At 44.2% G+C, this 23,179-nt stretch overlaps 1 protein-coding gene across 1 annotated transcript in view; it reads left to right on the top strand.

The window, feature by feature from the left end:
- LOC311128752 (titin-like) overlaps nucleotides 1-23,179 on the top strand; it is a gene marked incomplete at both ends in the record, with an annotated part of 197,807 nt that overhangs the window by 154,622 nt on the left and 20,006 nt on the right. Inside the window, 10 exon segments of the mRNA XM_084161001.1 lie at nucleotides 128-17,239; nucleotides 17,333-17,629; nucleotides 17,818-18,405; nucleotides 18,518-18,820; nucleotides 18,927-19,223; nucleotides 19,321-19,614; nucleotides 20,036-20,335; nucleotides 20,417-20,719; nucleotides 20,853-21,158; nucleotides 21,252-23,018. Coding sequence (XP_084017127.1) covers nucleotides 128-17,239; nucleotides 17,333-17,629; nucleotides 17,818-18,405; nucleotides 18,518-18,820; nucleotides 18,927-19,223; nucleotides 19,321-19,614; nucleotides 20,036-20,335; nucleotides 20,417-20,719; nucleotides 20,853-21,158; nucleotides 21,252-23,018 — 21,567 coding nt within the window.

Here is a 23,179-nt window from a genome sequence, read left to right as displayed (position 1 = left end):
AAATATGAAGTGTATATAATTTATAACGGCTTATTGATTAAAGTTATTATGAAGTGAAACCCAATAGATCTATATAATAATACCAGGTGATATGTCTTGATATATGTCTTCTTTTTCTTATTTTTAGATCCACCAGGACCTCCTTCCAACCCAAGAATTACTGACACCACCAAGACAACAGCCACATTCAACTGGGGTAAACCCCATTACGATGGTGGCCTAGATGTAGCCGGATACATTGTTGAGCACAAGAAGGAAGGACATGACGATTGGGTCACAGACGTCACAAGATTGAGAATTACAGAATATGTTGTGTCAGACCTGAAGGCTGGTGGGAACTACTATTTCAGAGTCAGAGCCATGAATACAGAGGGAATTGGTGAACCAGCAGAGGTTGAAGAAATTGTCGAACTTGAGGACCGTGAGACACTTCCCGACTATGAGCTTGACGCTGAGTATAGAAAAACCCTTGTTGTCAGGGTCCGTGGATCCATTCGTATCTTCGTACCAATTAAAGGACGTCCAGTTCCTGAAGTAACCTGGATGAAAGATGCCGCCATTCTTAAAAAAGGTGGCCGTGAACACATTGATACTACAGAGTCGTATACTCTCCTGGTTATCCCTGACTGCACAAGATATGATGCCGGAAAATACATGGTGTCATTAGAAAATGTTGCTGGTAAGAGAGACGGATTTGTTAATGTCAGAGTACTGGATTCACCAGGACCACCTGTGAACTTGATACCACGTGTAATCACCAAAACAAGCATCACTATGCAGTGGGAAATCCCCATTATTGATGGTGGATCAAAGATCATTAACTACATCATTGAGAAGCGAGAAGCCACAAGGAAGGCTTACACGGTAATCAGTACAACCTGGCAGAAATGTTCCTTCAAGTATGACAACTTGGATGAAGGCTCTGAATATTACTTCCGTGTATCCGCTGAAAATGAACTGGGTGTCGGCGAGCCAGCAGAGACACCTGAGACAATCAGAGCATCCCAAGCACCCACTGCCCCTGAAAATCTGTATGTCACTGATGTATCAGCGGACACTGCAAGCCTTGCATGGACGAAGCCAAAACATGATGGCGGCAGTAGGATTACTGGATACGTTATTGAAGCACAGAAGAAGGACACCGAGACATGGACCCATGTGACAACTGTAAAGGCTCTTGACTACACAGCCACAGATCTCATTGAAAATATGGAGTATGTGTTCCGCATCATGGCAGTAAACAGCTCTGGCAGAAGTGATCCACGTGAAAGCAGACCTGCTATCATTAGAGAACAAACAGCAGCACCTTCGTTTGACCTGCGTGGAGTCTACCAGTCCTTGGTCATTGCTAAAGCTGGTGATAACGTGAAGGTTGAAATTCCTGTTCTGGGTCGCCCCAGGCCAACAGTTTCATGGAAGAGAGGAGAGGACACACTTAAACAGACACAGAGAATCAACACTGATACTACTGCAACTTCAACTACTCTCCACATCAATGAGATCAAAAGGACCGATGGTGGTACATTTTCAATGACCGGCAAAAATATACTTGGAACAACGACAGAGACAATTACTGTTGAAGTCCACGATATTCCAGGACCTCCTACTGGGCCAATTAAGCTTGAAGAAGTTTCATGTGACTACATTCTCATGTCATGGGAAGGTCCGGAGAATGATGGTGGTGTACCCATTAACAATTACATTGTTGAAGCTAGAGAAACCACAGGCACATCATGGGTTGAATTAGCAGCAACAGTTATCCGTACGACATTCAAAGCTGCTCGTCTCACAACAGGAATCACATATCAGTTCCGTGTCAAAGCCCAGAACAGGTATGGCATTGGACCCTGTATAGTCTCAGAACAAGTGGTTGCTGCTTATCCATTCGATGTGCCAGGACAACCAGGCATTCCTGAAATCGTCCACTTCAACAAGGATTCTATGACTATTAGCTGGGATGAACCAGCTTCCGATGGTGGAAGCCCCATTTTGGGATATCACATTGAAAGGAAAGAGAAGAACAGTATCCTGTGGCAGGAGATCAGCAAAGCACTTGTAGCAGGGAACATGTTCAAATCAACAGGCTTGGTGGATGGAATTGCCTATGAGTACCGTGTTATTGCTGAAAACATGGCTGGTTTGAGCAGGGCAAGCAAGCATTCTGAGACTACCTTTGCTTTGGATCCAGTGGACTCACCTGGCCAACCAGTGGCATTGAATGTAACCAGACATGAGGTGACTCTTCAGTGGACAAAACCTGAAGGTGATGGAGGATTCTCAATAACTGGGTACCAAGTAGAAAAGAGAGAACTCCCAGATGGACGCTGGCTTAAGGCCAACTATAGCAACATCCTTGAGACAACATTCACTGTTAGCGGGCTCACAGAGGATGCTACTTATGAGTTCCATGTTATGGCAAGAAACTCAGCTGGTGCTCTCAGTAAGCCATCTCTACCATCAGAGGAAATCACTTGCAGAGATGACATTGAGGAGCCTAAACTTGAAGTTGATACAATCTATAATAGTACTGTGGTTGTTAAAGCAGGAGATGTCTTCAAACTTGCTGCCAGCGTAACAGGCAGACCAATCCCAACACTGCTATGGACCAAAGACGGGAAGGAACTTGAAGATACGGCAAAGTTGGAAATCAAACTTCATGACTTTTCTACAACCTTAGTCAACAAAGATTCTCTAAGAAGGTGCGGCGGCACATTCACTTTAACTGCCAGCAATCCTGGTGGTTTTGCAAAGCATACCTTCAATGTTAAGGTTCTTGATAGACCTGGACCTCCAGATGGTCCACTTGCTGTAACAGACGTCACTGCTGAGAAATGTATCCTGTCATGGCTGCCACCATCACATGATGGTGGTGCAAAGATTCTACACTACATCATTGAGAAACGTGAAACAAGTAGACTTGCTTGGACAAATGTAGCATCAGACTTACAAGTGAACCGGTTTAAGGTTATCAAGTTGTTGAAGGGTAATGAGTATATCTTCAGAGTTATGGCTGTCAACATGTATGGAACTGGAGAGCCCCTTGAGTCCAACCCAATGGTGTCTACAAATCCATATGTGCCAGCTGATGCTCCATCAACACCTGAGGTGACGACCATCACAAAGAACACCATGGTTGTTTGCTGGGAACGCCCTGATCACGACGGTGGAAGCGGCATTTTCAACTATGTTGTTGAAAGGAGAGACAAAACTGGTCTTCGCTGGGTTAAATGCAACAAGAGGACTGTAACTGATCTGAGGTACAAAGTATCTGGACTCACACCAGGGCATGAATATGAATTCAGAATCATTGCAGAAAATAATGCTGGTTTAGGCACACCAAGTTCTTCAAGTGAATTCTACAAGGCAGTAGATACAATCTTCCAACCTGGACCACCTGGAAATCAAAGAGTCTTGGACACAACCAAGTCATCCATTACAGTTGCATGGAACAAACCTGTATACGATGGTGGTTCTGATATCATTGGATACATTGTGGAGACCTGTCTACCTGAGGAAGATGAATGGACAATTCGGACCCCTAAGAAGGGATTAGTTGGTACATCATTTACCATCACTAACCTGGTAGAAAACCAAGATTATAAAATCAACATTTGCGCAGTTAACTGTGAAGGGGTTGGAGAGCCAGCAAAAGTGCCTGGCACACCAATTGCAGAGGATAGGCTGCTTCCTCCTGAAATTGACCTTGGTGCAGAGCTTCGTAAGGTTGTCTGCATTAGAGCTTGCGGCACATTGAGACTCTTTGTACCTATTAAAGGAAGACCAGCTCCTGAGGTCAAGTGGTCCAGAGAAAATGGAGAGCCTGTTACGAGAGCAACTATTGACACCACATCATCATTTACTGCTCTTATGGTTGAAAATGTTGACAGATTTGACAGTGGAAAGTACATGTTGACAGTGGAAAACGCCTCAGGAAGCAAAACAGCATATGTGAATGTCAGAGTGCTGGACACACCTGGGGCACCACAAAGCCTCATAATCAGGGAGGTCACCAGAGACTCAGTATCACTCATGTGGGACACACCCCTTATTGACGGTGGCTCCAGAATTAGAAACTACGTTGTGGAGAAACGTGAATCAACAAGAAAAGCTTACTCCACAGTTTGTGCTCAATGCGTTAAATCTAGCTGGAAAATTGGTGGCCTGGAGGAAGGAAACACATATTTCTTCAGAATTCTGGCTGAGAATGAATTTGGCATTGGCCTTCCAATAGAGACTCCTGAGGCAGTCAGAGTATCCGAGAAGCCACTTCCACCAGGCAAAGTAGCTCTTGTTGATGTTACAGGCACCAGTGTCTCTCTGTCTTGGGAAAAACCAGATCACGATGGAGGAAGCAGAATCTCAGGATATATTGTTGAAATGCAGGGCAAAGACAGTGAAACTTGGACCCAGTGTGCGGTTGCAAAAATCACACAAGCTGTTGTTCTTGGACTGACACAGGGTGAAGAATATATGTTCCGTGTGTCAGCACATAATGAAAAAGGAACCAGTGATCCTCGTCTACTTAGTGTACCTGTGGTAGCCAAAGATCTTGTCATTGCTCCAGTATTCAAGCTGCTGTTTACCACATTCAGTGTATTGGCAGGAGATGATCTTAAGATAGATTTGCCATATGCTGCTCGTCCCAAAGCAGTTGCGACCTGGCTCAAGGATGGTGTCGCACTCAAAGAAACAACCAGAGTCAATGCTGATGCCACTGATAAACATTTGTATCTTGTGGTCAAGGAAGCCAGTAGGGAGGACGTGGGCAAGTACACCATCAAACTTGTAAACACAGCTGGTGAAGCAACAGTGGACATTGGGGTTGTTGTTCTTGATAAGCCTGGTCCTCCGACTGGCCCAATCACCCTTGATGAAGTCACTTCTGACAGTGTGGTACTGTCCTGGAACCCACCTACATATGTGGGTGGTTGTGCTATTAACAACTATGTAGTAGAAAAGAGGGAAACTACCTCCACAAATTGGCAGATTGTGTCTGCAACAGTTGCAAGAACCACCATTAAAGCAGCTCGGTTAAAGACTGGCTATGAATATCAGTTCAGGATCGCTGCTGAGAACAGATATGGAAAGAGTCCAGTACTTATATCAGAAAATATTGTTGCTCAATATCCATTCAATCTCCCAAGCGCTCCAGGGACCCCAGTTATACAATCATCTACAAAGGACAGCATGGTTATTGTATGGGAGAAGCCTGGTAGTGATGGTGGGAGCAAGATTTTGGGATATCACCTTGAGAGTAAGGAGAGAAACAGCCTCCTTTGGGTGAAACAAAACAAACAGCTGATCCCAGACTCGAGGTTCAAGCTCGGTGGTCTTGACGAAGGTATCGAATATGAGTACAGAGTTTATGCTGAAAATATTGTTGGGGTTGGCAAAGCTAGCAAATGTTCAGAAATCCGTGTAGCAAGAGATCCCTGTGACAGTCCTGGCAAGCCTGAAGCTGTCATTGTCACAAGAGGAGCTGTCACTCTCCAATGGACTAAGCCAGAGTTAGATGGAGGTAGCAAAATCACTGGCTACATTGTGGAGAAGAAAGAGCTGCCTGAAGGGCGCTGGATGAAGGCCAGTTTCGCCAATGTCATTGAGACCCAATTTGTTGTGACTGGCTTAGTTGAAAACCAGTGCTATGAGTTCCGTGTCATTGCAAGAAATGCAGCAGGTGTTTTCAGTCTTCCATCCGAGAGCACTGGGTCTATTACAGCAAAGGATGAAGTTGATCCTCCCAAAATAGAGATCGACTCAAAGTACTCTTCAACAGTTGTTCTGATGGCTGGTGAATCGTTCAACCTTTGTGCAGATATTTTTGGAAAACCTGTGCCCTCAGTCCATTGGATGAAGAACAACATAGAAATAAAAGATGCTGCACGCCTTGAGATAAAGAACACTGCTTTTAAAGCATCTTTGAGTGTTAAGGAGGCAATCCGTGTTGATGGAGGCCAATATATCCTACTTTTGAAAAATGTAGGTGGAGAGAAGGCAGTGAACATCAATGTCAAAGTGTTGGACAGACCTGGTCCACCAGGAGGCCCAATTTCTATCTATGGAGTCACAAGTGAAAAGGCTTGTATTGCCTGGAGACCACCAGCACAAGACGGAGGTAGTGATGTTTCTCATTACATCGTTGAGAAGAGAGAGACTAGCAGATTGGTTTGGACTCTGGTTGAACCTAAAGTGCAGACTCTAAATCTGAAGATCTTAAAACTTGTTCCTGGAAATGAGTATGTCTTCCGAGTGATTCCTGTAAACAAATACGGAATTGGCGAGCCTCTTGAATCCGAGCCAATGATTTCCAGAAATCAATTTGTGACACCTGATCCACCAACGGATGTGGAAGTCTCTACCATCACAAAAGATTCAATGGTGGTAACCTGGGAAAGACCTGAAAACGATGGTGGCAATGCCATTTCTGGATTTGTCATTGAGAAGCGTGATAAAGAAGGTGTGCGCTGGACCAGATGCAATAAGCGTACAGTGAGTGAGCTGCGCTTCAGAGTAGCAGGTCTTCTTGAGAACCACAGCTATGAGTTCCGAGTTTCATCTGAGAATGCTGCTGGAGTTGGTAAACCAAGTGAACCCACTATTTACTATAAAGCATTGGATGCTATCTTCACATCAGGTCCACCAAATAATCCCAAAGTGACTGACACAACAAGAACATCTGTGTCCTTGTCATGGGGCAAACCTATCTATGATGGTGGCTGTGAGATTCAAGGATACTTAGTGGAGGCCTGTGAAGGAGCATCTGATGAATGGACAATGTGCACTCCACCAGCTGGAATCATAAACACTAAATTTACAGTTACAAAACTCCTAGAGAAGCACAAGTATAAATTCAGAGTCTGTGCCATAAACAAGGTTGGTGTTGGTGAGCATGCAGATGTCCCTGGATCAGTTATTCTAGAGGAGAAATTGGAAGCACCAGATCTTGAGCTTGACGCTGACATGAGAAAGATGATTAATGTCAGAGCTGGAAGCGCTCTTAGGTTGTTCGTTCCTGTTAGGGGACGGCCGGCTCCTGAACTGAAATGGGGAAAGGCTGATGGAGAACTCAAGGAGACAGCACAGATAGACAATACAAGCAGTTACGCCTCACTTCTGATTGAAAACGTTGACAGATTTGACACTGGCAAGTACACTGTTACTGCAGAGAATTCCAGTGGAGTTAAATCTGTCTTCATCAGTGTCAGAGTACTTGATTCACCTAGTATGCCTGCAAATTTTGCTATCAAGGAGATAACAAAGAACTCAGTCACCCTTACTTGGGAGCCACCTATTTTGGATGGTGGGTCTAAAATTAAGCAATATCATGTTGAAAAACGAGAAAGCACTAGGAAAGTGTATTCCCCTGTCACAACATGTCACAAGATGTCATGGAAGATTGAACCACTTGTGGAGGGAAGTATCTATTTCTTCAGGGTTCTTGCTGAAAACGAGTGGGGCATTGGCTTACCTGCAGAGACCCCAGAACCCCTAAAGATTTCAGAGGTACCTCAACCTCCCGGTAAAGTAACAGTTCTGGACGTGACACGTAACAGTGTCTCGCTTAAGTGGGAGAAACCAGATCATGATGGAGGCAGCAGAATAAGCCATTATGAGATTGAAATGCAAGCCAAGGATAGTGACAAATGGACATTATGTGCTCAATGTAAATACCTTGAAACTACTGTCACTAGCTTAGCCCAAGGAGAGGAGTACCAATTCAGAGTAATTGCTGCCAATAGCAAAGGAAAGAGTGACTCTAGACTTCTGGCCAATCCAGTATTAGTAAAGGAACTTGTCATTGAACCTGACATAAGACCTAAATTGACACAGTACAGTGTACAGGTCGGTTATGATCTGAAGATTGAAGTTCCCATTGCTGGACATCCTAAACCAGTCATTACATGGACAAAGGACGGTGCTGCACTGAAACAGACCACAAGAGTTAATGTTGTCGACAGTGCACGCAATACACATCTAACCATCAAAGAAGCAACAAAAGATGATGGTGGATTGTATAGTATTAATATTACCAATATGCATGGCTCCAAAGATGCCACCATTGAAGTAATCACACTGGATAAACCTGGCCCACCAACAGGCCCAATCAAGATCGATGACATCAGTGCTGAAAGTATCACACTTTCCTGGGAACCACCCTCATACACTGGTGGCTGCCCAATTTCAAATTACGTTGTCCAGAAAAAAGATGCAACCACAACCAACTGGGTAGTAGTCTCTGCCACCGTGGCAAGAAATACCCTGAAAGTGACAAATCTAAAAACAGGTGCAGAATACCAATTTAGGATCTGTGCTGAAAACAGATATGGCAAAAGTTATGCTATTGATTCTGAGCCTGTACTTGCCCAGTATCCCTTCAAGGAGCCAGGACCACCAGGAACACCTTACGTATCTTCATACACTAAGGATTATATGGTTGTGGAATGGCACAAACCACTTTCAGATGGAGGCAGTGCCATTTTTGGCTATCACATTGAGAGAAAGGAAAAGAACAGTATCCTTTGGACAAAGATCAATAAATCCCTCATCCAAGACTGTAGATTTAAATCTACTCCTTTGGAGGAAGGGATTGAATATGAATTTAGAGTGTCTGCTGAGAATATCGTTGGCATTGGCACATGCAGCAAACTCTCTGAGGGATATGTGGCACGTGACCCATGTGATCCTCCAGGCACCCCAGAGGCTATCATTGTAACCAGGCACTCCGTGAAACTGAAGTGGACAAGACCACAGGATGACGGTGGCAGTCTGATCACAGGCTATGTGGTGGAGAAACGTAATCTCCCAGAGGGAAGGTGGATGAAGGCAAGTTTCACAAATGTCATTGAAACCGTATTCACAGTTCTTGGTCTAACTGAGGACTGCAAATATGACTTCAGAATCATAGCTAGGAATGCCGCTGGGTCAATCAGCAAGCCCTCTGAGAGCACCGGATCCATCACAGCAAAGGATGAAGTTGATCCACCAAAATGTGAAGTTGACTCAGTGTATAGCCAGGTTGTTATCATCAATGCTGGGGAAACATTTACACTTGAGGCTGCTGTACAAGGAAAGCCAATTCCCACAGCTCAATGGTTCAAGAGTGAAGCATTAGTGGAGAATTCAGCAAGGGCTGAGATTATGAATTCAGATTTCCAAGCAAAGCTTGTTGTCAAAGATGCTATCAGAGTGGATGGAGGACAATATACTTTGCTTCTAACTAATGTTGCTGGAGCTAAAACTGTAACGTTCAATGTGAGAGTACTGGACAGACCTGGGCCCTCTCAGGGACCCCTCACTGTCAGCAATGTCACATGCGAGAAATGCTCACTGTCCTGGCTTCCTCCAAGAGCTGACGGTGGCAGCAGTATTTCCCACTACGTCATTCAGAAGAGAGAAACTAGCCGTCTTGCTTGGACTGTGGTTGCTAGCGATTGTGGAGCTACAATGTTCAAAGTCACAAAGCTTCTGAAAGGAAATGAGTACATCTTCCGTGTTATGGCTGTCAACAAATTTGGTACTGGTGAACCTCTTGAATCAGCACCAGTTATAATGAGAAATCAATTTGTTACTCCTGGACCACCTCAAGAATTGGAAATAGTCAATATCGCAAGGGATTCCATGACTGTGTGCTGGACTCGCCCAGAGGTTGATGGTGGAAGTGAGATTGCTGGTTACATTGTTGAGAAGAGAGATAGAGCTGGAATCAGATGGACAAAATGCAACAAACGCAGAGTCACAGACCTTCGCTTCAGAGTGACAGGCCTGACAGAGGATCATGAATATGAATTCAGATTATCTGCTGAGAATGCTGCAGGAGTCAGCCAACCAACTGAACCAACTCCTTACACCAAAGCCTGTGATCCAACATTTGAGCCTGGCCCTCCCACTAATGCACATGTGGTTGATACTTCCAAGAACTCCATTACACTCGCATGGAGTAGACCCATTTACGATGGTGGAGTCAATATCCAGGGATATGCTGTGGAGATCTGCAAAGCTGATGAGGATGAATGGACCCTATGCACTTCACCAACGGGAGTGAATGCCACTACCTTCAAAATCACCAAACTTATCGAGCATCAAGAATATAAGGTGCAAGTATGTGCCATCAATAAATTGGGTATTGGTGAACCTGCTGAGATTCTAGGAACCGTAAAACCGGTAGATGCTATGTTTGCCCCAGAGATAGAGCTGGACTCAGAGCTAAGGAAAGGCGTCGTCGTGCGTGCTGGAGGATCCATGAGGATCAATATTCCATTCAAAGGACGTCCTACTCCAGAAATAAGCTGGTCAAAGGATGAGGGTGAATTGACTAACAAAGCTCAAATTGAGAAAGGCGCCGATTTTACTCAACTGTCAGTAGACATCTGTGACAGAAATGATGCTGGAAAGTACACTCTGACCCTGGAAAACAGCAGTGGTTCCAAGTCCGCATTTGTTTCTGTCAAAGTACTTGATACACCAGGAGCACCCGTAAACTTCACAGTGAAAGATATTAAGAAAAACTCTGTCAACCTCGTTTGGGAGCCCCCACTCATTGATGGAGGCGCGAGGGTCAAGCATTACTTTGTTGAGAAGCGTGAATCCACCAGGAAAGCTTATTCCAACATTTCAAACAAGTGTACAAGGAACAGTTTCCATGTGGGAGATCTCATTGAGGGGGCAATTTATTACTTCAGAGTTATGGCTGAGAATGAATATGGTGTAGGCCTGGCAGCAGAAACAGCTGAGCCAGTGAAGACATCAGAAGCCCCTCTGCCTGTAGGAAAGGTCACATTGACTGAGGTTACTAAGACAACCGCTTCAATGGCATGGGAAAAACCAGACCATGACGGTGGAAGTAGGATAATGGGATACTGCATAGAAATGCTGCCTGCAGGATCAGAAGAATGGATCCTATCCACAACCACAAAGACATGTGAGGGAACTGTAGAAGGCCTAACAGCAGGTCAAGAATACCAGTTCAGAATTTCAGCCTTTAATGACAAAGGAAAGAGTGACACAAGGGTATTAGCTGCGCCTGTCACAGCTAAAGATGTGACTATTGAACCTAGTTTTGTAATGGCATTCAACACCTTTAGTGTCCAACATAGTGAAGATCTGAAGATGGAAATACCAGTGAGAGGACGCCCAGCACCAAATGTGGTATGGACAAAGGATGGAAAGGCAATTAAAGAGACAACCAGGTTGAATGTTTCAAGAACAGCATCATCAACAATCCTTGCTATAAAAGAGGCAACCAGAGTGGATTCTGGCAAGTACAAAATCACAGCTACCAACAGTATAGGAGAAAAAGTTGCAGAAATCGGAGTGATCATCCTCGATAAACCTGGCCCAGTCACAGGGCCTATAAAGATTGAGGAAGTGAGTTCCAATTATGTAAACCTCGCATGGGAACCACCTGCGTACACAGGAGGATGTCAAATAAACAATTACATTGTGGAAAAGCGTGACACAACAACCGTAGCATGGCACTGTGTGTCTGCAACCGTTGCAAGAACAACTATCAAAGTTACCAAGCTGAAAACCGGTACTGAATACCAGTTTAGGGTGTTTGCAGAAAACAGATATGGAAAGAGTCCGTCATTGGACTCAGCAGCTGTTGTTGTACAATATCCTTTCAGTGAACCTCTTGCACCTGGTACTCCATTTGTGTCATCAGTAACTAAGGACAACATGGTTGTTGAATGGAAAGTACCAACCAGTGATGGAGGCAGTCCAATCCTTGGTTACCACCTTGAACGCAAAGAGAAAAACAGCATTCTCTGGACTAAGTTGAACAAACTGCTCATTCCTGACTGTCGATTCAAAACAAATGAACTTGAAGAGGGCATTGAGTATGAATTCAAGGTCTTCGCTGAGAACATTGCTGGCATGAGTCCACCTAGCAAGATTTCTGATGTTTGTGTCGCCAGAGACCCATGTGATCCACCTGGTACCCCTGAGGCAATTGATATTACCAGGAACCACGTTACACTGTCGTGGACAAGGCCTCAGTATGATGGTGGTAGCCTGATCACAGGCTATGTTGTTGAAAGGAAGAAGCTTCCTGATGGCCGTTGGATGAAGGCTAGCTTCACAAATGTAATTGAGACTCAATTTACAATCTCAGGTCTGACTGAAGAGTGTGAGTATGAGTTTAGAGTAATTGCAAAGAATGCTTCTGGTATTTTCAGTGCTCCATCTGAAAGCACTGGAGCAATTACTGCTAAAGATGAAATTGAAGCACCAACAGCATCAATGGATCCCAAGTTCAAGGACTGTATTGTCGTCCATGCTGGTGAAACATTTGTTATTGAAGCTGATATTTTGGGAAAACCACTTCCTGAAATCACATGGTTGAAAGATGGAAAAGAAATTGACCAAACTACCCCAAGAATGGAGATCAAAACCACCATTCAACGCACTGTTCTAACAGTCAAGGAATGTATCAGAGTAGATGGTGGACACTTTGTCCTGAGTCTTAGCAACGTTGGTGGAACAAAATCTATTCCCGTCAACGTGAAAGTTCTTGATAGACCTGGTCCACCCGAAGGTCCAATGAAGATAACTGGCGTGACTGCAGAGAAAGCCTATCTTCACTGGAGTCATCCATTGCATGATGGCGGTGCCAGCTGTTCTCATTATATCATTGAAAAGAGGGAAACCAGCAGACTGTCATGGACTGTAGTTGAACCCAGAATCCAAGCTATAAGCTACAAAGTGACTAAACTCTTGCCTGGAAATGAGTACATCTTCAGAGTTACGGCGGTGAATAAGTTTGGCATTGGTGAACCTCTTGAATCAGACCCAGTTGTTGCACGTAATCCTTTCGTGACACCCAGCGCTCCCTCAACACCTGAAGCAAGTGCTATTACAAGGGACTCAATGGTCCTTACATGGGAACGTCCAGAAGATAATGGTGGCTCAGACATTGACGGCTATGTCCTGGAGAAAAGAGATAAAGAGGGAATTAGATGGACCAAATGCAACAAGAAAAGACTCAATGACATCAGGTTCAGATGCACCGGACTAACCGAGGGACATTCCTTTGAGTTCAGAGTATCTGCTGAAAATGCTGCTGGTGTGGGAGTGCCAAGTGCACCAACAGAATACATCAAAGCCTGTGATGCCACATATCCACCTGGTCCTCCTAACAACCCTAAGGTGACAGACCACTCAAGCACAACTGTGTCCCTGTCATGGGCAAGACCCATCTATGATGGTGGAGCAGCCATCAAAGGATATGTTGTTGAGATGAAAGAAGAAGGGGATGATGAATGGATAACCTGTACACCACCAACTGGTGTACAAGCAACACACTTCACTGTGAAAAAACTGAGGGAAAATGCGGAATACTATTTCCGCATCTGTGCAATTAACATTGAAGGAGTTGGTGAGCATGTTGATGTTCCAGGGTCTGTAGTTGCATCTGAAAAACTTGAGGCCCCTGAGATTGAACTTGATTCAGACCTTAGGAAAATGGTCCAAGTACGAGCAAGTGCAACACTGCGTTTGTTTGTCACAATCAAAGGAAGACCTGAACCTGAAGTAAAGTGGTCCAAGATGGACAGCCCTCTTACTGAGCGTGCCCAAATTGAGGTCACAAGCTCCTACACAATGCTTGTCATCGACAATGTCAACAGATTTGACACTGGCAAGTATGTGTTGACTCTTGAGAACCTTAGCGGTCAAAAATCGGCATTCATTAATGTCAGAGTGTTGGACTCACCAAGTGCCCCTGAGAACTTTGAAGTCAAGGACATTAAGAGAGATTCTGTATCACTATCCTGGGAGCCTCCTATGATTGACGGTGGAGCTAAGGTCACACATTACATTGTGGAAAAGAGAGATACTACAAGACTGGCATTTACAAGTGTTTCAAATAACTGTGTAAGAAATTCCATGAAGATTGATGACCTTACAGAGGGTGGAATTTACTATTTCCGCGTCAAAGCTGTCAATGAGCTTGGTGTGGGTTTGCCAGCAGAAACAACAGAACCAATCAAGGTATCCCAAGCCCCCTTGCCTCCTGGCAAAGTTACGGTTTTAGATGTTACTCGCGACAGTGTGAGTCTCACATGGGAAAAGCCTGATCATGATGGTGGTAGCAAAATCACAAGCTACACAGTAGAAATGCAAACCAAGGGTGATGAGAAATGGACTGTATGCACTGAGATTAAAGCGTTGGAAGCAACTATTGGTGGACTCACAACTGGAGAGGAATATTCATTTAGGATTACTGCTGTCAATGACAAAGGCAAGAGCGAACCTAAGCCACTGGCAGATCCTGTCGTAGTAAAGGACATTACAATCGAACCTATCATCGATCTGATGTTCAACACATACAGTGTCAAGGCAGGAGACGATCTAAAGATTGATGTTCCATTCAGAGGCAGACCTGAACCTGAGGTTGCATGGAAAAAAGATGGGGCTGTATTGAAGCAGACAACCAGGGTGAATGTTCAAACAACTAAGAATTCATCAAAAATTACAATCAAAGACGCAACCAGGGAGGACTTCGGGAAGTATGAGATCACTTTAACCAATGCAGTTGGCAAGAAATCAGCCACAATAGTTGTTATCATCTTGGATAAACCTGGCCCACCAAGTGCAATCAAAGTAGATGAAGTGAGTGCTGACAATATTTCACTGTCTTGGGACGCCCCACTCTATGATGGAGGATGTCAAATCAACAACTATGTTGTGGAGAAGAGAGATACCACCACTACAACATGGCAGATTGTTTCAGCCACAGTTGCCAGAACATCAATTAAAGTTCCCCGCTTGACACAAGGCACTGAATATCAGTTCCGTATTGCAGCTGAAAACCGCTACGGTAAGAGCCATGCCGTGGACTCCGCAGCAATTGTTGCACAGTACCCCTTCGAGACACCTGGCCTTCCCACTTCCCTCCATGTTGCCCATGCTACAAAGTCTGGCATATTGGTTGCATGGGGTAAACCAGCCAGTGACGGTGGAAGTCCAATCATCGGTTATCACCTGGAAATGAAAGACCATAGCAGTATTCTCTGGACAAAGATCAACAGAGGTATCATTGCTGAAACAGAATTCAAAGTGATTGGCATTGAGGAAGGCTTGCTGTATGAGTTCCGTGTTTATGCTCAGAATATTGCTGGAATTGGACCTTGCACCAAAGCCTCTGAGCCTGTAGCTGCAAGAGATCCTTGTGATCCACCTGTTAACCTTGAGGTCATTGACATCACAAGAACGTCAGTTTCCATTACATGGCAGGTGCCAGAGAATGACGGTGGAGCCAAGCTGACTGGCTACATTGTTGAACGCAGGGAGATTCCAGATGGCCGTTGGCTGAAATGCAATTTTGCCAATCTCCAGGACACATACTATGACATTACAGGCCTTACGGAGGACGTACAATATGACTTCCATGTTATTGCAAAGAATGCAGCTGGATTACTCAGTGAGCCATCACTGGGCACAGGTGCCATCACAGTCAAGGATGAGGTGGATTCACCTCGCATTGAGTTGGAAGACAGGTTTAGGCAATTAGTAGTTGTCAAAGCTGGAGATATTTTGAGAATTGATGCAGATATTTCTGGGCGCCCACGTCCAGTCATTGCATGGACAAAGGATGGTAAAGAAATTGATGCCAAGGCAAGAGTGGAGATTACTTCAACACACAGCACCACCACATTAATAGTCAGAGACACTATCAGAAGAGACACTGGCCAGTACATTGTAACTCTACAGAACGTTGCTGGTACAAGGTCCTTGGCTGTAAACTGTAAGGTCCTTGACCGCCCTGGACCATCCTCTGGACCGTTGGCGGTCACTGGTCTGACAGCAGAGAAGTGCACTTTGACCTGGGGACCACCTCAAGAAAACGGTGGTGCAGAAATCATGCACTACATCGTTGAGAAACGTGAAACCAGCCGTCTCGCCTGGACTTTAGTATATGGAGATATGAAGGCTACAACATGTAAAGTCACCAAACTGCTTAAAGGAAATGAATACATCTTCAGAGTAAGGGGAGTGAACAAATATGGAGACGGTGAAGCCCTAGAGAGTGAGCCCACCAGAGCCAAGAATGCATACACTGTCCCTGCAGCACCAACAGATGTTGAAATCACCAGTATCACAAGTGATGCAATGACAATCTGCTGGGAAAGACCTGAATCCGATGGAGGAAGCAGCATTTATGGCTATGTTATTGAGAAACGAGAGAAAATTGGATTGCGCTGGGTACGCGTAAACAAAAAGCCTGTGTATGACCTCAGGGTCAAGGCATCTAATCTCCGTGAGGGTGCTGAATATGAGTACAGAGTCTATGCAGAAAATGCTGCAGGCTTGAGTCTCCCAAGTATTCCTACCGAACTAACAAAGGCGGAGGATCCCCAATTTCTGCCATCTCCACCACCTAAACCCAAAGTTATTGACTCAACTAAGACTACTGTTACTCTTTCATGGAATAAGCCATTGTTCGATGGTGGTGCTCCTGTGACAGGATACTGTGTTGAATATAGGAGAACAGACGAATATGATGATGACTGGTGTGTCGGTGTTTCAAACACAAAAAACACTGAATTCACCGTCGTTGGATTAACTTCTGGAGCAGAATATCTATTCGTTGTCAAATCCATCAACAAGATTGGTCTCAGTGAGCCAAGCCCCCCTACGGATCCACAGGTAGCTAAGGAGAGAGAAGAGGAACCAGTATTTGATATCAGCAATGAGATGCGAAAAACACTCATTGTAAAGGATGGCAGTTCATTTACCCTAACTGTGCCATTCAGAGGTAAGCCTGTTCCTAATGTTATGTGGACCAAGGCTGCTGTTGACCTGAGAGTGAGGGCCAGTATTGATACCACTGACACATTCACATCTATCACAGTGGAACAAGCAACAAGAGATGACTCTGGAAAATATACTGTGACTCTCCAAAACATAGCTGGAAAAGTCGCATGCACATTAAATGTCAGGGTTCTTGACTCTCCTGGCCCACCATCTCATGTTGGGGTCAAGGATGTCACGAAGAGCTCTGCAACAGTTACATGGGATACCCCAGATAATGAAGGCGGCGCTGCTGTAAAGAACTACCTTGTTGATATTCGTGAGGCAAGCAAAAAGGGATGGACCAGACTCACAGATGCCTGCCCTCGTCTGACCTACAAAGTGACAGACCTGGTGGAGGGAGGAGTGTACTACTTCAGAGTCTCTGGTGAAAATGAATATGGAGTGGGCGTATCAGCTGAGACCAAAGATGGAGCAAAGATTACAGGTATACTAAAATTGAAAATTAAAAACAAAATGTTAATTTAAGATGTTTTTAATCATATGGTGTTATTAAAATCTCCATGTTTGTCGATTTCAGAAAAACCCAGCCCACCAGCATCACTTGGAGTCACCGATATAACCAAGGAAAGTGTTTCACTGGCATGGGGCAAGCCCGAGCAAGACGGAGGTAGCAGAATCACCAGTTACCAAATCGATGCTCTTGAGAAGGGTCAGGATAAATGGGTGAAGGTTGGTGTCACCAAGTTCACCCACTTTGTGGTCTATGGCCTGACGCAAAATGCTGAATACTTCTTCAGAGTTCGTGCTGAAAACCACGCTGGATTCAGTGACGCTAAAGACATGATTCTGCCTGTAACAGTTAAAGACCAGCATGGTGAGTTTTTCCCCAGTCCTACATTTTATTTTCACAAATGAATAAGGGTAGAGAATTGCTGAGCATAATCCAAGGTAGTACTATATTATGTGTGTAAAGCTGGTTTAAAAAAAAACATTTTCTTACAGTGTTGCATTTTGATAATAATTCTTCCTTTGTCTTAATAATTCTCCATATTCTTTCAACAGACCCTCCTGAGATCAACATGAAGAAGTTCCCTCACAATACAGTCTACGTCAGAGCAGGATCAAACCTGAAATGTGAGATCCCACTTACTGGCAGACCTATGCCAAAGGTTTCTCTTTCAAAGGACAATGTTGCACTGAAGTCAACTATGAGATTCAACTCTGAAGTAACTCCTGAATACCTCATCATTACTCTTCGTGAGAGCATTGCTATTGATTCAGGAAGGTATGACATCTGTGCCTCCAACACAAGTGGAACCACCAAGTCTTTCATTAACATTGTGGTCCTGAATAGACCAAGTGCCCCAGTTGGTCCTGTTGAAATGACTGATGTGACAGAGGACAGTGTGAGTCTGAAGTGGTCTCCTCCTCGTTATGACGGTGGAAGCGCCATTTCAAATTACATAATCCTCAAACGTGAAACAACCAACGCCAACTGGACTGAGGTCTCCTCGGCCGTCGCAAGATGTACCATGAAAATCATGAAGCTTACAACAGGACTGGAGTACCAGTTCAGAATCAGGGCTGAGAATCGCTATGGCATCAGTGAGCACATCGACTCTCCAACCGTCAGAGTGGATCTGCCGTACAGTGAGTTTTATACTACTCTATCATTGAATATTTTCTGTTTGTACTTTATATATAGATGTGCATATGTAAAACATTTACAGAATATACTAAATGTTATTTTCTTTCATTTTAGCCGTACCTGTAGCTCCATCAGCTACTACGGTTATATCTGTAACCAGAGAGAGCATCACTGTAGCCTGGAAGGAGCCAGCCTCCAATGGAGGAAGCCATGTCTTTGGATACCACCTCGAGATAAAGGATAGAAACAGCATCTGTTGGCAGAAGGTTAACAAGACTGTTATCCGTGCCACACACTACAAGGTGCCAAACATTGCTGCCGGCCTCATCTATGAGTTCAGGGTCGCAGCAGAAAACGCAGCTGGATGCAGTCCATTCAGCAAGATCTCAGACGCAGTACTTGCAATTGATGCTTGCGGTAAGTCGACTTGGTTACTCTCGTTTTGTGATTGAATACCACTGTGTGTCCTCTAAACATTACAAATCAACTACTGTATCTGAACCTCCACATCTGTTTTTTGCAGAGCCTCCAACCAATGTCAGGATCACTGACATCACAAAGACTTCCATCAGCATCGCATGGCAGAAGCCCAACTATGATGGCGGTAGCAAGATCACAGGATACCTGATTGAGAAGAAAGAGGGCCAGAAAGACAAATGGATGAAGGCAAACTTGATCAACGTTTCCGACACACATTATACCGTGACAGGACTTACTCAGGATGAGACCTATGAATTCAGAGTCATGGCAAAGAATGCAGTTGGATCAGTTAGCAATCCATCCATCATTGCAGGCCCTGCAACTTGCGTGGATACATATGGTGGGTTATGTTCCAAATATGATAATTTAACATTTGAAAAGTTAACATTTAATTGAACTATAAATTAATTTAACGTCTCTTGTATGTTATCTCATAGGTGCCCCTGAGATTGAAATTCCTGATGAATATCGTGAGGTTGTGAAACACAAAGCTGGAACCACTGTTGAGCTTAGATTCGGAATCATTGCCAAACCAGCGCCGACAATTGAGTGGTACAAGGACGGAAAAGAACTTGACCCCAGGGCCCAGGCTCAGCTGGTACAGAAGAACGCTGCTGATAGTTCCACTCTTATCATCAGAGATACCACACGTCTCAACTCCGGAACATATGAGATGAGACTGAAGAACTCTTTGGGCTCAGCATATGCCTACGTCAGAGTACAAATTCTTGGTGCGTATTGCTCCTTATCATTTTTATCTTGGTACCTATATTTAATAATAATAATAATAATAATAATAATAATAATAATAATAATAATAATAAATAAATAAATAAATAAATAATAATAATAATAATACATTGAATTTATAATGTGCAGTGAGTGCATTAAAATAAATAAAAACAAGATAAATAAACAAAAAAAGGACACATCTAGACAGGCAAACTGACACAAAGAACACAGGTCATTATTAAAGGAGGCCAGAGTCTGTGTTGCCTTCAGGTGGTCTGTGAGTGCATTCCAGAGGTGGTATTGAAAACCATATGGAAAATTACTCAATACAAAGTATTTCTAATTAGAAAATAACCAAAACAATTAATGTGCGATTGAGCAAAGTGAAATAATATTTTTATAATATTCTGTCATTATTAGATAAACCTGGACCACCACCTGGCGAGATTCAGCTCAAGAAGGTCACTGCTAACAGTATCACCATCATGTGGGATCCCCCTGAGGATGAGGGTGGCGCAATGGTCACCCACTACATTGTAGAGAAACGGGAGGCCAGCAGAATTCAATGGTCCATTATCTCTGAGAATTGGGCGGAATGTATCGTGAATGTCCCGAGACTGATCAAAGGCAATGAGTACATCTTCCGTGTCCGGGGAGTGAACAAATACGGAGTTGGAGACCCACTGGAATCTGAACCCGTAGAAGCAAAGAATGCATTTGGTAAGGGTAAAACAAACAGCATCTGTCCAGCTACCTGAACATATTGTATTATGGTCCCAACATGCTTATATTTTTTTGCAGTTCCTCCAAGTCAACCTTCTAAGCCTCAAGTCACCATGATCACACACTCTTCAATGACGGTGGTATGGGAAAGACCTGGAATTGATGGCGGAAGTGACATAGATGGATATTACCTGGAAAAACGAGAGAAGACAAGCTTGCGTTGGTTCAAGGTTATCAAAGACACCATTCGTGACACAAGACAGAAAGTCAGCAACCTGCTCACTGGAAAGGACTATCAGTATCGTGTATGTGCTGTTAACAAGGCTGGAGTTGGTCCATACTCCGAAGAGTCTGACCTCTTCAAAGCTGCTGACGCAGTTGGTAAGTTATTCTCCTCATTGCCATACTTACATTTACATTTAGGTTATTGCTCTTATCAGAACATAGAACGTTTTTTTTTTTCTACTGGTTAATTACGTTTATCTTACATTTGACAATTTATTCTTATTTCTAGACGCACCAGGTGAACCAACCAAACTCAGAGTAGTCGACTCCACCAAAACATCCATCACCCTGGGTTGGGTGGCGCCAGTGTATGATGGTGGCAGCGAGATTACCAGCTACATTGTTGAGCAGATGAACTCTGAAGAAAGGGAATGGGCAGTCATCAGCCACAATGGAGAAGTGAGGACAACAGAGTATGTTGTGAATCACCTGAAACCAGGAACCTATTACTTCTTCCGTGTATCTGCAGTCAACTGTCTGGGACCCAGTCAACCAATCGAGATGTACCAGCCTGTTCAATCCAAGGATATTCTTGGTTCGTATTCAAATATTCCCAACATAGTATTACTTATTGCAGTAGTAACACATCTCTTACCTATTTTTCTATCTTTCCCTATCCGTCTAACAGAGGAGGCCGATCTCGATTTGGATGTTCCCATGACGACTCAATACACAGCCAAGGCAGGAAGGGATATTGAGGTGTTTATTCCACTGAAGGGCAGACCTGCACCAAACTGCACATGGAGAAGGCATGACAAGAACATGGCCAGCGATGCAAGATACACTATCACCAGCACAGAACGTACAACAGTTCTTGTCATTCCAAAGGTCACCCGTGACGACTGCGGCAAATACTACCTGGAGATTGAGAATGGTGTTGGCGAGTCCAAGTTCATCACTGTGTCTGTCAAGGTTCTTGACACCCCATCCACTTGCCAGAAACTGATTATCAAGAATGTCACCAGAGGCAAGTTGACTCTGAGCTGGGACGCTCCTCTGATCGACGGTGGTTCCCCAATCACCAACTATATCGTGGAGAAGAAAGACGCTAACAACAGAGCGTATACAGTCGTGTCATCAGAGTGCACCAACACATCATACAAGATCGACGGTCTGTCGGATGAAATCGCCTACTTATTCAGAGTGTCTGCTGAGAATGAGCATGGTACTGGTGATACATGTGAGACTGCAGAGCCAGTCAGGGCCACTGAGACCCCCGGACCAGTCAAAGAGCTGGTCATGACAGACGCTACTAAGACATCAGTGACTCTTCACTGGACCAAGCCCGACCATGATGGTGGTAGCTACATTTCAGACTATGTCATTGAGACAAAAACTAAAGAGGAAGAAACCTGGACTATTGCTACAACATGCAAGCGTTGCACATGTGATGTTAAAAACCTGAAGGAAAATTCTGTTGTAGACTTTAGAGTGTTTTCTAAAAATGAGAAGGGCAACAGTGACTTCTCTCAGATTGGGCCCATAACAGTAAAGGAGTTTATTATTCCACCTGAGGCCAACATGATAGATTATCCAAATGGCGAACTCTTTGTTCGCGTCGGTCAAAACATCCATATTGAGATGCCATTTAAGGGTAAGCCAAAACCATCCGTTGGATGGATGAAGGAAAATATTCCCTTGAAAGAAAGTGAAAAGATTCGCTTCCGTGAAACAGACAACAAAGTGTCTATAACAGTCAGAAGTGTAAAGAAAGAGAATGCAGGCCTATACACATTGGTTCTGGACAACAAGCTTATCAAGAACTTCTTTGATATCAATGTGATCACTCTCGGACCCCCCTCTGTGCCAGTTGGACCAGTCCGATTCGATGAGATCAAAGCACAGGGCATCATTATATCTTGGGATGAACCACAGGACAATGGAGGTGGAGACATCACTTGCTACAGTGTGGAGAAACGAGAGACGGCCCAGGCTAACTGGAAAATGGTTTGCTCTAGTGTGGTGAGGACAACGTTCAAGATACCCAACCTTGTCAAGGGCACAGAGTACCAGTTTAGAGTGCGTGCAGAAAACAAATATGGAGTGAGCGATCCTTTGAATTCACCAGACGTGATCGCCCAACACCAGTACATGCCACCAGGTGCACCAGGAAAACCAGTCACGTACAACATTACCAGTGATGGCATGACTATCCAATGGGAAGCACCCAGCTTTGATGGTGGCTCACCAATCACTGGCTACCATGTTGAAAAGAAGGACAGAAACAGCCTTCTGTGGACTAAGGTCAATTCCAGCATAATCTCTGCCCGTGACTACAGAATCATTCAGCTGATTGAAGGACTGGAGTATTCCTTCAGAGTCTATGCAGAGAATAATGCTGGCCTGAGTCCTGTCAGTGAACTGAGCAAACATGCCCTTGCAATCTCCCCAGTTGGTGAGTACACAATATTTATGACTGTCTATGACGGATGTTATAATGTAACTGTAATAAAGGCTTTATGAATACATACATAATGGGGGCTATAGTAAAGTGTTACCTTGTTATTTCTTCCTCAATGAACAGTGTGCTATCATGAATGTGCTAACTTTATGAAT

The sequence above is a fragment of the Coregonus lavaretus genome (assembly GCF_964263955.1).
Source record: "Coregonus lavaretus genome assembly, chromosome: 5".
Lineage (NCBI taxonomy): Eukaryota > Metazoa > Chordata > Actinopteri > Salmoniformes > Salmonidae > Coregonus > Coregonus lavaretus.
This window is presented reverse-complemented; position numbering and strand designations above follow the sequence as displayed.